At 58.1% G+C, this 13,802-nt stretch overlaps 6 protein-coding genes across 6 annotated transcripts; 3 read left to right on the top strand and 3 right to left on the bottom strand.

Moving 5' to 3' along the window:
- Nucleotides 1-2,461: 2,461 nt before the first annotated feature.
- Nucleotides 2,462-6,599, bottom strand: SPRG_05459 (hypothetical protein; the record flags this gene model as incomplete). Its single annotated transcript, XM_012344703.1, has 16 exons — nt 2,462-2,752; nt 2,795-2,839; nt 2,884-2,982; nt 3,028-3,100; nt 3,153-3,308; nt 3,353-3,726; nt 3,767-4,066; nt 4,110-4,157; nt 4,208-5,056; nt 5,107-5,268; nt 5,317-5,715; nt 5,776-5,880; nt 5,934-5,958; nt 6,020-6,032; nt 6,084-6,133; nt 6,178-6,599. The coding sequence occupies 16 exons, from the start codon at nt 6,597-6,599 to the stop codon at nt 2,462-2,464; spliced, it is 3,411 nt and encodes a 1,136-aa protein (XP_012200093.1).
- A 64-nt stretch (nt 6,600-6,663) lies between these two features.
- On the top strand, nt 6,664-7,590 carry SPRG_05458 (hypothetical protein). Its single transcript, XM_012344702.1, has 3 exons — nt 6,664-7,087; nt 7,134-7,228; nt 7,284-7,590. Exons 1-3 carry the CDS (start codon nt 6,873-6,875, stop codon nt 7,556-7,558), a joined length of 585 nt encoding a protein of 194 aa, XP_012200092.1. The 5' UTR covers nt 6,664-6,872; the 3' UTR covers nt 7,559-7,590.
- On the bottom strand, nt 7,494-8,538 carry SPRG_05457 (hypothetical protein). Its single transcript, XM_012344701.1, has 7 exons — nt 8,440-8,538; nt 8,325-8,393; nt 8,213-8,284; nt 8,109-8,159; nt 7,979-8,058; nt 7,704-7,930; nt 7,494-7,655 (listed from the first exon to the last, which is right to left on the bottom strand). The coding sequence occupies exons 1-7, from the start codon at nt 8,531-8,533 to the stop codon at nt 7,568-7,570; spliced, it is 681 nt and encodes a 226-aa protein (XP_012200091.1). The 5' UTR covers nt 8,534-8,538; the 3' UTR covers nt 7,494-7,567.
- A 385-nt stretch (nt 8,539-8,923) lies between these two features.
- SPRG_05456 (hypothetical protein) lies at nt 8,924-10,909 on the bottom strand. Its single transcript, XM_012344700.1, has 8 exons — nt 9,981-10,909; nt 9,885-9,932; nt 9,723-9,839; nt 9,594-9,669; nt 9,482-9,549; nt 9,250-9,431; nt 9,111-9,198; nt 8,924-9,062 (listed from the first exon to the last, which is right to left on the bottom strand). Exons 1-8 carry the CDS (start codon nt 10,850-10,852, stop codon nt 9,032-9,034), a joined length of 1,482 nt encoding a protein of 493 aa, XP_012200090.1. The 5' UTR covers nt 10,853-10,909; the 3' UTR covers nt 8,924-9,031.
- On the top strand, nt 10,862-11,120 carry SPRG_05455 (hypothetical protein; the record flags this gene model as incomplete). Its single annotated transcript, XM_012344699.1, is given in 2 exon segments — nt 10,862-11,007; nt 11,012-11,120. Coding segments are annotated over 2 exon segments (255 nt in total).
- Nucleotides 11,121-12,216: 1,096 nt separating this feature from the next.
- SPRG_05454 (hypothetical protein) lies at nt 12,217-13,724 on the top strand (the record flags this gene model as incomplete). Its single annotated transcript, XM_012344698.1, has 2 exons — nt 12,217-12,729; nt 12,753-13,724. The coding sequence occupies 2 exons, from the start codon at nt 12,217-12,219 to the stop codon at nt 13,722-13,724; spliced, it is 1,485 nt and encodes a 494-aa protein (XP_012200088.1).
- Between the last annotated feature and the right edge of the window lie 78 nt (nt 13,725-13,802).

Below are 13,802 nucleotides of genomic sequence, written 5' to 3'. Positions count from 1 at the left end.
GCCATTTCGAGTGGTCTTGTTCGGCTTTTTGGTGAAGATATGGCCGAACAAAAATGAGAAAAAGGAGGACTAAAAGAATGGTGTAATAAGAAGTGAAAAGATGGAGCTTGGCATTGGGAGTGATAAGGTCAACATAATGGAGTGGGAAAAGTTTAAGATTCTATGACACAAATATATTTATGGGAGAGGTTGCTTGGAAAGGGAAATGATAGTCGTTATGTGTCGCGACTTCGACTGAGAGCGGATGCAGCTGGATTGAACGGCCAAAACCAGCGATTAGTAGGGCTTCTCAAATTGACGATCGAACGTGTAAAGCTACCCCACACCCAGGATTTCAGAGCTACATAATACACTAAAGGAGTGGTTGCAGCTGCATGCATGTACGTTGGTTTCTCTACTGTGCCAAAATACACTAGTACTAGTATTTGAGAGTGATTAGCTATAGCAAGGGTATATAATAAATGAGGGTGTGTCACGCCCATACAAACCTGCGGCGGATGATGCGGGAGGGACCGTCGTATCCGGACCGCCCGGATGACTTTTTTGCTGAAATTTGATTAAAATGCGCTGCGCGGCCGCGGATGGGCGCTTGGGTCTCTGCGCATGTAGCGCTCAGAGCATAGCTTTTCACGGCGCATGACGACACCCCTTGCATGCGCACTATTCGATTGTACATATGAGTCCTTCGAAACGTATGAAACGAATTCAGATGCGCTGCGTAAGCCAACAAATAGTGCGAAGTTGAACATGCCTTGGACACACAAACATGAAAATGGAGGCCTTTCACGGCTTGCCTTAAAACCAAACTTTGCAGGCACTTTTGCCACGTACTGATTAACGTGCTGACCGAGTTTCGTCCCCATATGAGCCGCCGCAGACCGCCATTTAGAGCGTCATCGCAAATCCTGTGTTGCGTGCATTTAGCTAAGTTGTGAAATAGACGTAGTATGATTGCTTGTGGCGCCGGCTGGAAGAGGTTGCGCAGATTTTGCAAGTCACTGCCCGTTTCATCTGTGTTCTATTTTATGTGGAGGGAAACGGGACGCAAAAAGTAAAAATTGTGATTTCGCACAGGACATCCCGTCTCTGTCAGCATTCGAATGCAGACGAAGACGGGAGCTACCTCAAACTTGATTTCGCAAAAAATTCGAAAGAATTCCATCCTCGTCTTGTCTTGTGCTACTGCTGCAATAGCGTAACCTTATCATAATCGATGTTGTCGTCCCGCGAGCTTGTGGTGCTCCATCGCCGCAGTCGCCGTATGTCTCGTCACGCCGCCGTCAGCTCCTCGAGCTGCTCCTCTCGGTTACTGAGCGGCCGTTGGTTCCGGACACGCGCCTCGACCTCGACTCGATGAACGACGCCGATGCAATCCTGCATTTCCGCTTTGACGTGGCTTCTTTGACGCGCCTCTCACGTGCCCTTCAACTCCCGGCCGTCGTTATCACCGAGGGTCGGGATTGATGCCTCGCTGTCGAAGCCCTTTGCGTTGCTCTCAACCGCTTGGCCTACCCTCGGCGGTACTGCGATATGATGATCATGTTCGGTCGGTCGCGTGAGTCTCTGTGGTGAGGCTCTGTGCCGCATACACAACCGCCCGTGCCTCTGCTCTTGTCTACCAAGAAGGGACGCTCGTTGTTGGCTTGGATGAGGAGGATGAGGTCGTCTTCCGCAGACCACCAAGTCGTGGTTTGGCCCATCGTCCCCGCCGACGCTGGAATCGTTCGAGAGGAAGCGTGACCCGAGTTGTTGTCTTCGTCGTGATCGGGGCGGTGGGGGCGGTCGTCGTCCGACGAGATCGGCCGGTTGTCAGTCATCGCGCCAAAATGAAAATGATGTGGGCGCGAAATGCCGACAGGTTAAATAAGGTTAAAACCTCACTCACGGTTTGACGTACTTTAACCTGTTGAACGAAGACGGGAGCTTCGGTCCCCGTTTTTGATCGATTTACAGGCGAATTTCACGATTAGTTTTCAGAGACTTCCCATTTTTTAAAATTTATGACAGGATAAAACCGCAGACGGAAACGGGAAGTGACTTGCGAAATCTCTCCAAGTAAATTCTAGCGGATTTCCAATTAATTTCTAGCGGATCCTCTCTAGGATCGATTCCTCGCAAACCGTGCGGCGTGCGTCCTCGTGAGCCTCGGTGCCGCTTGCCGAGGAGGAGTCGCTGGTACTCCAGCGACTCCGACAGCGGTTGCGTAAGCCGTGCGGCGAGGACGACCTCGTCGATGCCAAAAAGGCATAAAGTCCGATTGTTGGGCGACAACAAAGCATGTCGCTCGAGCAACCTGCGTGATACAAGCGACTACTCCGTGGCAAGCGACACTTAGTCTGACGAGGACGCACGCAGTACAGTTTGCGAGGAATCGGTCTTAGAATGAAATCCGCTAGACGATTCAGTGAAAATCCGCTAGAATTTAATTATCACCCCTGGATTTCGTGTAAAGTCGCCGACACTACGGCGCAGAGAAGCGGCAAGGCAGGATCGCGCTGCCTTCGTGACCAATGCTATAGACACCGACCAACGCATTCGATTGGTTCCACATCTCGGTGCGGTGCGACACGACGATGAACTGCGTCTTGGCTGCGGCCGCAACCAGGAGCTTCCCGAGCCGCTGGACGTTGTACGTATCCAGCGCCGCGTCGATTCTTTGAAACGCGGATGAGGCGCAGGGATTCGCGATGGCACTCGTACCGTCGCAGATAAAGATGGGGCACACAAAACTGGCCTGGAACGACAGCAGCAGCTACGAGAGAAATGAGTGTGTCTTGCGCGAGTGTTCAGATACCGAGAGCGCGCAGAGCACTTGCTGGCCGCCCGAGAGGCCTCCAAACTACTAGGGCATTCCGAAAACGCGACGCATAGAAAAACTCGCACCGGACGCCACTGCTGCGCGTCGGGCTTGCAGTGGAACGTAATGCCTTCGCCAAAGAGCGTGGTCGTGTCGAGCGAAAAGCCGAGGTAGCAGTCGCCATCCTATTTGAGTCTGCGGTAGAATGTCGTTTACAAGTACCAGTCTACCTCGCAAAGGGACCGGTACATCTCGGGCAAATGCACGTTAAGCGTCGTGAGTGCGTCCGTGAGCGTCACGTAGCTGATTCATTCGCCTGAATCAGCACAGCCCCAAAGGCGCACCATCAACGCACCGTTGGTGCATGAGGTGGTTGCGGGCTTGCAGTGTTGTCGCGAGCACTTGGTTGAGGTCCTCGGCGCGTGTCTGGGCGTCCGTCAAATCGTGGCGCACGACCGCTGCTTCTGTGAGAACCTCCTTGGACATGGTCGCCTTTTCCTGCTCGAGCAACCTAGGCCTCGATGACGACACACGCTTCAGGACCGAATGACGGACCGGCGCGTTTCATCGAGGCAGGTACGCGCCGCCACGAGGTCGGTCCACGATTCTTTTGCCGCCAGAAATGTCATGCTTGCCTCGCGATCTGCGCATGGACAAAGACGACGACGATAGTCGTGCACGTCGGCACGAATCTGCGCCACGCGCGCACGCACACGAGCCAGTTCTTGGGCCAGAGCCTTTCGACGCTGCGCAAGACGGTCCATTTCAGCGCGCGTCGTAGCGAGAGTGCTCCGGTATGCATCGGCGGCCGTGCGCTGGTCGGCGCAGCGGGCTTCGGCCTCGTCCATGGCTACCGTAAACGCCTCGAGCCGATCGAGAAGCGTCGCCTCCCGACTCGCTATCTCGTTTGTCTTGTCGCGCCAGAGCGCCTACGTGGCAGTGAGGTTTCGTTCACATATTGTAGCGCACCTGCTGTGCCTCCAAGGCCGCAATGCATCGCGGCAGCGCCTCGAGCTCACCAAACGCGTGCTCCAGATGGCGCTCGGCCTGAGATAGACGCGTCGCACAGGCGTGGTGACGCTCAAACAGCATGTGGTCAGGTGTTGCCAAGCAAAGTTTTGCGTCGAGTTGGTACAGCGCTTGCGTCCAGCGGTCTCGATCGGCGAGTGCCGCGTCCAGCAATGGCTTGAGACGCTTCCGCTGCGTCTCGTGTCGAAGAACGTCGGCGCGGTGCCCCTGCAACGCGCGCTCGAGTGCCATCATCGACGTCTAGTACGAAGTTCAACCCATAAACACAAAGCGTGCGTGCCACCGTGGCTGTTGTCGACGCCAACTGCCATCGCTGCGCGTCACCAAGCATCTAGTCACCGACATAGCGTGCGGATGCATTTTTGGCGCCTCTCGCCGTACCTCGGTTCGGGAGGCTTCGAGGACCAATCGCGTCTTGCGTGCTGCGTCGATGAGACCAACGAGACGACGAAGCTCCTTTTGCAGGGGTGCATCGGAAACGACAGTCGTGCGCTCGGCACTCGACTGGATGCGCCATGCCGATGCGTCGTTGCGCGCCGTCACCTGGATCTCGCCGTCGCTTCGAAACAAATCGCCGTTCCGCGTCACGTAGTTGGCATTCTTGGTCCGCGGTCGCGCCAACGCCTCTTCGGAGCTCGCCACGACGCTCCACGACCGGCAGTACTTGTGAAAAATGGATCGGACGGCGTCGTCACATGCAACGAGACGGCAGACCGCGTTCGGCCCGTCGTCTGCGCACGACCCGGCGACCTCGTCCACGATCGCGCACGTCACCCGGCCGAGGCGGTGGGTGCGAAAGTGCGCGGCGATGGTAAGACCCACGTCACGCGAGCGCACGACGACGACCTTCAAGTGGCGTTGGAGGACGCTGTTGACGGCGGCTGCGTGGCACGGATCGACCGTCGCGAGGTCGCAGAGAACGCCGTAGACAGCATCACCACCCAGTTGCCGCTGTAGCACCGCGACAGCGCGGCGAAACACATCGCTCGACGCTTCGTGCGTGGCTTCTTGGACCTGCCACCGCTCATGCTCGAGGGTGCGCAGAGTGTTTTCGATAGCCTCCAACTCGTCTTGAGCGACGCGCAGACGTTCTTGCGCAGCCGCGACGTTGGTGGCCACGTCCGTCTGGCGCATGGTCGCCTCGTGGAGCTCCTTCGTCGTGGAGGCGACGGCGCACTGCGACAGGTCCTGCGCTATCGTGAGGGCGTGCTTCTCGGCCTCAAGACGCGTCTACGCAGAAACACTTTTACCGCGGCCGCCCATCACAAGCCAACGCCAACCAGCGTCGCCACCGATCGCTCGAGTGCTGTGCCGCACTCGGCTTTGCGTTCGACCCACTCGGCTGCAGCACTGCTCGACGTATCGGCTGCCTCTGGAAACTTTGCCATCTCGGCGCGCAGGGTGACGACCACTGCTTCCGCGTCGTTCACGTCCCGCAAGCGCTACATGTATTCCACTAGATATGGATATCGAAGCCATGGAATCCACACCTTGGTTTTGGACGCTGTGGCTGCTTGGAGCTTCTTGGCGACGCGGTTGCTCGCCGTGGACGCGGCATCCGCGTCGCGTGCAAGCACGACAAGCTCTGCACGGACGTGCGCGAGTTTGGAGGCGGCTTGCGTTCTTTTTCGCGCCAGCATGCGCCGACCGTCGTTGGCGTCACTGAGCGTGCGCTCTTGTTGCGCTAGCATACCGCGGAGCTCGCCTTCCGCGACGACATCGGCCGCATCCGACGCCGTCAGCTGGGCATGTCGCTGGAGCGCGTCGTTCTCGTGCGTCTCCAGATGCGCCACAAGGGCGTGCAGCACGTCTTGCTCCTGTGCTGCGAGCGCCACTTGGCGTTCTTCGAGATGGCCCCAAGCGTGGGTCCATTGGAGAAACTGGTCGACCTACGTCATAGATGCCATCGCAGGCTTCAAACGGGTCCCCGAAAAATGCGCGATCCGCACCAAGGGCTGCAAACGGTCCTGGCGCGTTTGCAAGTCGACCGTCGCGGCTTCAAGCTCGGCGAGCGCATGCATGTCATCGTCGATCTTGTGTTGCAGGACAACGATCTAGAAGTTGAGATATAGTGTTAATATAAGACGTGTGGGATGTGCAGTGGCACCTCCTGGCGGTAGCTGGTCGTGCCACTGGACCGGAAGGGGTTGCAATCGACGTTAGCCACCACATGTACGCATCCCAGACGCGTACATGATGTGCTCGCCTATCCAGCCTCCATGAGCTTCCCATGGCATCCGATATAGCGTCCACGTACAAAAGGCGAGAAGCTCCAGCGGTGTGTACTGCGCGACCGCGATCGTGTTGCTACGTAGGATCATCGCCCGCGCAGGCTCCAAGCAAGCACGTACGCTTGTCGGATGATGAACCGGTCTTGGACCGCCATGTTGATTCCTCGCATCTGCAAGGCGCTGCGGACAGCGTCGGCCGAGCACGCGACAAACGCTGCTCCGTCGCCGGTTCGCATGGCGTACGTCGACTGGCCTGCGCCCTCGACGACCTTGCGCCGGATCGTAAGTCCATCACAGAGCGTCGCCACCACGGATGCACTGCGCTTCGTCGCGCCGTGCGTGATGAGCTCGTCGAGACGCAGGACCCGGAGGTGCTTGGCCGGCGCGCCCAAGGCGAAGGCAATAGCGTCCACGAGGCAGCTCTTCCCGCAACCGTTGCGACCAAAGATGCAGACGACGTTGGTCGCTCCGAGCGCGCTCAGGTCGACGGTCTGCGTCCCCGCCAGCGACTTGAACCGCTTCGTCCGGACCACGGCCAGCATCGTGGAAGATCGCAACTGACAAATAGTGTAGTACTAGAGGCATTAAATACTGTACGATATTAATGTAATGGTGTGACGTGCGGGCTTGGTGCCAGCGCGGCTTCTCGGCACGACCGAGTGTGCAGACGTGCGATTGCGCAGCGCGTCCTCCTCCACTGGAAGCAGGCTGGACCGTCCTGTAACGAGTAGTAGCAGCTGCGGCACGACGGCGGTTGTGAAATTCGCTTGTCGCGACCACTTGGCGCAGAAGAAAGGACGACGCGCCACGTGTCCATGCCTGCCAGCGACGATCGGCGCGCGTTCTTGGCCGCCGCCAAGGCCGGCGACGTTTGCGCCATTGCGGCCTGCTTGGCCGACCGATCGTGCAACCCCAACGCGCACGTGGGCAACGGCTGGACGGCGCTGCATTTCGCCGTCTACCATGGCAACATGGACGTTGTCCGTCTCCTCGTCGCGAGCCCGCGCGTCGACGTGAACGCGCTTACCATGTACATGAGTATCGTACCGTCCATGCAATCAGGACCATGCGTGTAGATGCGGCACGTCACCCATTGCTCTCGCCTTGCAGCGCCAAGGGTCGCGCATGCTCGAGATCCTCCTCGTGCATGGCTGCCGTCGGACCACGATACGTACGTCTCCTTCTATAGCACCCACGGCGACGACGAGATTGACTCTTGTGTATAGCGCCTGCGATGCATCGCGCAGTGTCGAGCCTCTCGGAGGACGTCCAGCACAAGCTGTCGCCGGCGTGGTCGGTTGTGTGGACGCCATTGCTGCACCCCCGGTTTCCGCAGCTGCAACGCGACGTCTGCTTTGTGCTGCTCTGCGCCAACGCCGGTCGGCACCGAAGGGGGTTCTTCTCGGCGCTGTGGCCCCGCGCAGCACGAAAGACGCAGTGGGTCTATCTCCCGCCACCGCTTCTCGATCGCATTTTGGAGTATTATTTCTGGCTCGACTAAAATCGAATCTTACGCGGCCTTGTACCCGGCCATTCCACCCGATTGCTGGACGAGCATCTTGGTCTTCTCGCTGTACTGTTCGTAGAGCTTGTCGCTCCTACAAACACAACGTTTACAAAGCAGCGCCAGCGGTTGGGAAGCATACTGGGGCACGCCCGTGTCACCCTTCTTGTACATGACAGCGAGGTTGTGGCACGCCGGCGCAAAGTTGGCATCGCACGCTTGTTCGAGGTACGCCTTGGCTTTCGGCACATCGCGCTTGAGACCAAACTTGGACTGCGACGTAAGGAACATGCTCCCGAGGCGGTAGCAGCTCGAGCCTTCGCCGTTCGCGCACGCCTTGTCGATCGCCGCCATACCCTTCTCCACGTCCTGCGCACATGTACGATGACATGCAGTACGTCGTTCTCGCACGCATACCTTGGTCACGCCCATGCCGTTGAGGTACATGAGCCCCAAGTGGTGGCACCCGTGCGTATGGCCGCCGTCGCATGCCTTCTCTACAGACCCAAGTCGGTTCGTATGCGCATGTAGGGTGCGTGGTCCATACCAAAGTGTTGCATGGCGGCCGCGTCATTGGCCTCGACGCCCTTTCCAGCAACTAGCATCGATGGACGTATGAGACCAACGATCGATAGCCACGTCATGGCGTACGAAGCAGGCGGCCATAGTTGAAGCACGAGGCACCATACGCCTTCTCATCGCAATTCTTCTTGTACACTTTGCCTGCGCGGAATGAGATGCTAGCAACAGAGGCGTCGCGCACCTGCGTGGTCGTAGTTCTTGTCGACGACCGCCAGCCACTCGCCGTAGCTGTGGCACGCGCTCGCGTCGCCTACGCCGCTGTGTGCAGCCACCGACGTATTGAGAGAGGATGGTACCATTGCCGTCGTCGCAGTTGGAGACGAACTCGTAGTGGCGCTTCTCGAGCTCCTCGTTGAGGCGCGAGACTTCGGCGGGGCTCTTGTCGCTCATGGCAATTTGGCGTTTGCCAGACCGCGTCTCATTGGCTGTTTCATGCGTGGCGCCGATTGGTCGACAGAATTGTGTCGAAAACAGTGTTTCGAATGCACTGTTTTGCTCTAACACTAGGTGGAGTGCGCCAACAACCCCACTTCGAAAACAATTAGCTGGAAGAGAGCATGTCGAAATCGAATCTTACGCGGCCTTGTACCCGGCCATTCCACCCGCTTGCTGGACGAGGATCTTGGTCTTCTCGCTGTACTGTTCGTCGAGCTTGTCGCTCCTACAAGCACAAAAGTATAGAAACGCTGAAAGCGCCAATGCACTGTTTTGTTTAGACTCCAGATGGAGTGATGGCACCGTGCTGCGTGGTGCTAGACTCGTATCGGAGGGATCCATGCATCCAAAGGAACGATTTAGTCTTATTAAATTAATACAAGCACGGGCACCGCTTTGTCGGGTGTGTTTACATGGCCTTCGTCGTCGTCGTTTGGACGGCCACGTTGGGCTCTATTTGCGCCACGTGCGCTGCGCGACAGGACTACGCTCATAATGAGTCGACATATACCAGTGGCTCGCTAGCACGTACCACACGAGATAGTCCAGCGGGGTCACTGCGGGTGGACGCCGCGCGTCGTGCAGCTGAAGGCTCGAGAAATGTACATCCAGCGTCTCGACTAATCCCCAAAAAGGCCGTTGTCAGTCGAGCACTGAGAAATGTGTACTACCTGGGAGCGGATTGAGCGGGCGAAATTCCGCGCACTGCGACCGCATCTTCTTGCGGAGGCTTTCGCGGTCTTCGTCGGGACAGGCCGTGCCGCGCACACCGCCAAATGCCTCGTACACGACCTCCTTCCGGCACAGCGGACACGTCGTGTGGTTCCACAGCCACTTGTCGACGCAGAGCGCACTAGCAATGCAAGATGCGTGACGCACGGCGCGGGCCCACGAGATATATACTGGAAAAAGTGCTGGCACGGCGTCAGCGTCACAATGTGGGACCCAATCTCATACGCCAATTGGCAAATCTAGAGGCTGTCAGTCGCAGCAGATGTCGTCGTCGTCGTCGCACCGTGCACTGTTTCGACGTCTCGTGGACCGTGCCGTAGGCGATCGGAAGACTGTAGCGTACTTCCTTTGGGAGTCCTCTGCACACAACAACGAAATGATATCACTTGACAAAATCGATCGAGCCACGCACTTTTCCTCGTAAAAGCAGTCGCTCTCGGGCGAACTCGTTGGCATCATCGGGTCCACGTCTTGGCACGCGGCCGTCTCTCGCCACGGCTTGGCGTCATCGGGGCGTCCACTCTCGTCCCTACTCGGAGTTGGCAATGTTTTAGACGGCTGTGGAAGCGGGTACCACACAAACGACGGGTCCATCGCATGCAGCTGGTTGAGTTCGTCGTCACTACAAGACTCGAGGGTAGGCATCACGGTCGACATGGACGAGGAGAACCTGGAGCTGCAGCTGAGACCGCCTCCACTGTCGTCGTACGCGCCAGCCTTTTCTTTGGGCGACCCGCAGCACGATGCACCGCCGCAGCTGCTACTACTGCTTGAGGACGGCGCGGGCGGCGGCTCGACGATCTCGACCTTGAACGTCTTTAGCGTTTCTCGCTGGCGCTTGTTGATACAATCTGACAAGAGCGCACGGGCCAAGTTTTCGACAACGTCGTTGGAGCGCGAACCATCCACTGGAAAAGCGAGCGGTGGCGGCTCGGCTTCGCGGGCACGCAGCGTTGCCGTTGCCGCGGGACGGAACACCACATCGTGACAGTCCCCACGGCCGAGCGCGATGCTATCGTCTTTGCTCATGCTTGTCGAGTGTGCTCCTTGTGTCCACGCCGGTGACTCCCACATGTGGTCGGTCGAGAGGCGGCGCGGCGCCGTGACGCTTTTCGCCTTCTTTGTTCGCTTGAGCTTGGCCGCTTGGTCGTCGAGGCGCTGAAACGACGTCAAGTGCGACGGCTTTGTACTTGATGTCTCGGTGTTGCCGCGCGGTGGGCGCGAATGCCACTTGAAGCAGGCATCGCCGGCGGCTGTCGTCGACGCAGAGCTTGCCGCATGCGATCCACTGCTCGGTCGTTTCGCCGGCGCTGGCGCAGCGACGCGACTCAAGCCGACGGCAGAGCTCGGGGCCGCGGCCGGCTTGGTTCGAAGGCGCGGCTTGGAGTTGGGAATGTCGATATTGCGGCTACGTGCCCCGGCGGTCGCCGGCGGGACGGCCGTCGACCACTTGGCCAGCGGCACGAAGGCCATCGCAGGCTCGTTGGGTACCGTACTCGTCGTCGCAGTCGTTGGTGGGCTCTTGTACTGCTGCTGCTGCATCAAATCGCCATGGACCGTCGCCGCTCCTGTGTTCTTTCCACGAATTGCCGCAACGCCGAAACAATGGACCGCCCGGAGCCGGAAATATATAAAAATAATATTCCGCGAGCCTATCCGGATAACCGCCTCCTCTTGTGGCGTTTCACTGGCACAATGTAGGCTACCGTATCCGGAATCTATTAAAATCACGATGATGCGACCCCATCAGCCGCACGCCCAGTGCAACCCCTGGAGCAGAAGCCAAGCGCTGCATCGTCGAGCGCCCTGATATCGCAAGTAGTGCGATGCTAGAATGCAGTAGGTACGACCAGGGGCTCGATGGCTTGTTCAAACCCGTTTCCAGGATTCGTGTTTCCTGGAACATGGATCCCGGCGCGCAAACATGTGGCTACTACCTAATACCTGCGGTGATCCATGTCTTCACCACACGCATGGAGCAAAGAAACCAATGTACGTTAGACTGATGCACCCAAGCGAGCCACCGAAGAAGGGAGCCATGGACGCGCAAGTCGTCGAGATCGTGTTGCGATCTTTTCTGTGGCTGACGCCAATGGATTGGCCAGAAGGGAACTGTGCACGCGTTTTGATTGGTTGATTTTATTGATGTCGGGGTGAGGGGCTGGGTGTACCAGGAACGATGGGAGCATGATCGCGATTCGCCGTCCGCGCACAGACCTTATCTGGATACGCACCGTCACCAACGCCCATGAGGCACACAACCAAGCCAAGGAAGAGGAGCGCCATTGTGGCCGCACTACTCGTTCGTGCACATGGTGCAGCGTCACCGCGCATCATCGTGCAATTCAAGTCGACGTCCGACAAGATGTCCTCCAGATCGCGCAAGGCGTGGATCGTTACAATCATTGTAGCAAGGAGTTTCTACGGGCTTATTGGCTTTAGCAGTGCTATGAGATCTCCCGTTTCCAGCTGGACAGGGTACAATGAGCTAGTAGTGGTGGATTCGACGTCGAGCTGCGAGCTAGCTGTTTTAACGTTAAATATTGATGTAGTCCGCAGCGCATTCGCCTGTCGACCTCGTTCACTTCGGTGTGTATGGCAAGGCAATAAAACTGGGGTGTTTTGTTTTTTGGTGTACACGTCGGTCGGAACCTCACCGCCGAATGGGCTCCTCAGTGAGGAGCCCATTCGGATGCGCTTGACAATGTTGCGAGACACTGTGGCCTCCTCGAGTGGTGTGTTGCCGACGCAGACGCGACCCTCGGCCTCAACGGGAACTGCCTTCTTGACGCACTGGACGGTTCGACTCGATGACACGCAAGGATTAAGTACGCGTCGAAGTCGTACTTTACGGGGCACTCTCGACACCAATCAAAAGATCAAGGTGGCAGAATCCATTCTTCAGCATGATGTTGCAGCAGCTTCGCTGCGTCCGGCTCGGACGCCGGTCCGCCTCGAGCTTTGCATCCATCTCGAGCGACATCAAGTACGCGTCGCTGCCAATCTCGTCGCCGTCGCTCAAGGCGCTCACCGACGTCATGGGCTACGACACGATGACCGAGGTGCAGCACGCGACGCTGCCTGCGCTTCTCGATGGCCACGACGTGCTCGCCAAGTCCAAGACGGGCTCGGGCAAGACCATGGCGTTTCTTTTGCCGACGGTCGAGGTCCTCGCCAAAGCACCTCGGCCTCCGAACGCGATCTCGGCGCTCGTCTTGTCGCCGACGCGCGAGCTTGCATCGCAGATCGACGCTGAAGCCAAGAAGCTCACGACGTTCCATGACGCAATTCAAACGCAGTGCTTTGTCGGTGGCACGTCCGTTGAACACGATATCAAGAAGCTCAAATTGCCTGTCGACATTCTCGTCGCGACGCCCGGTCGCCTCCAGGACTTGCTCAAGAACGACCACGGCAACATCGTCGCCAAGCTCCGAAAGCAAAGATGCTCATCTTGGACGAAGCCGATCGGCTTCTCGATATGGGCTTCCGCAACGACATTGAAGCGATCCTCAAGTTTCTGCCCTCGAAGCGCCAAACGATCTTGTTCTCGGCGACACTTCCGGCGTCGCTCGAGTCGATCCAGCGCCTTGCGCTCAAGAAGGACCACAAGTTTATCGACACGGTGGGCACCGAAACGGACCAAACGAACGCGCACGTGCCGCAGACCGTGACGATCTGCCGCATGAACGAGCATCTGCACGCGATCGAGGCCGCGCTCAAGGCCCACATCCACGCGCGCCCGAACGCGTTCAAGGTCATCGTCTTCTTCCCGACCGCGCGCGCCGCGGGTTACATGGCGTCGATCTTCCAGGCCGCGAAATTTCCGATCCTCGAGATGCATTCGCGCAAGTCGCAGCAGTTCCGCACCAAGACCGCCGAGCAGTTCCGTTCTGGAAACAAGCTCATCATGTTTTCGTCCGACGTCTCGGCGCGCGGCGTCGACTACCCGGACGTCTCGCTCGTGATCCAAGTCGGCTTGACTGACCGGGAGCAGTACATCCACCGTGTCGGGCGCACGGGCCGCGCCGGCAAGCAAGGCGAGGGCGCGCTCATTCTCTGCGACTTTGAGAAGAACTTGCTCAAGGAGCTCAGCGACCTCCCGCTCAACACGGTGGCCTTCCAGCCCCGCGGCACCACGACCACGACGGCTATCGACAAGGTCCTCGGCAAGATTGAAAGCAACGACGAGCTCAAGACCAAGGCCGCGCAGGCGTACCAGGCCTTCCTCGGCTTCTACGTTTCGAACCTCAAGCGCCTTAAGCTCACCAAGCCGGATTTGGTTGCGCTCGGCGACGCGTACGCCAAGGCGACCGGCCTCAAGACGACGCCGGGGCTTCAGAAGCGCACGATCAACATGATGGGTCTCACAAATCTTGGTCTTAAGGTTGAACCCACGATTGCGCGCCGGCGATAGACAGATAGAAGAGGTCGACCTCCTAATAGAATCATGTGTTTCAATAGCATTAAAGTCTTCTCATCAAGTAGTTTCTGT

The sequence above is a fragment of the Saprolegnia parasitica genome (genome assembly GCF_000151545.1).
Source record: "Saprolegnia parasitica CBS 223.65 unplaced genomic scaffold supercont2.19, whole genome shotgun sequence".
NCBI lineage: Eukaryota > Oomycota > Saprolegniomycetes > Saprolegniales > Saprolegniaceae > Saprolegnia > Saprolegnia parasitica.
Note: the sequence above shows the minus strand (reverse complement) of the source record. Positions and strands in the feature narration are given on the sequence as shown.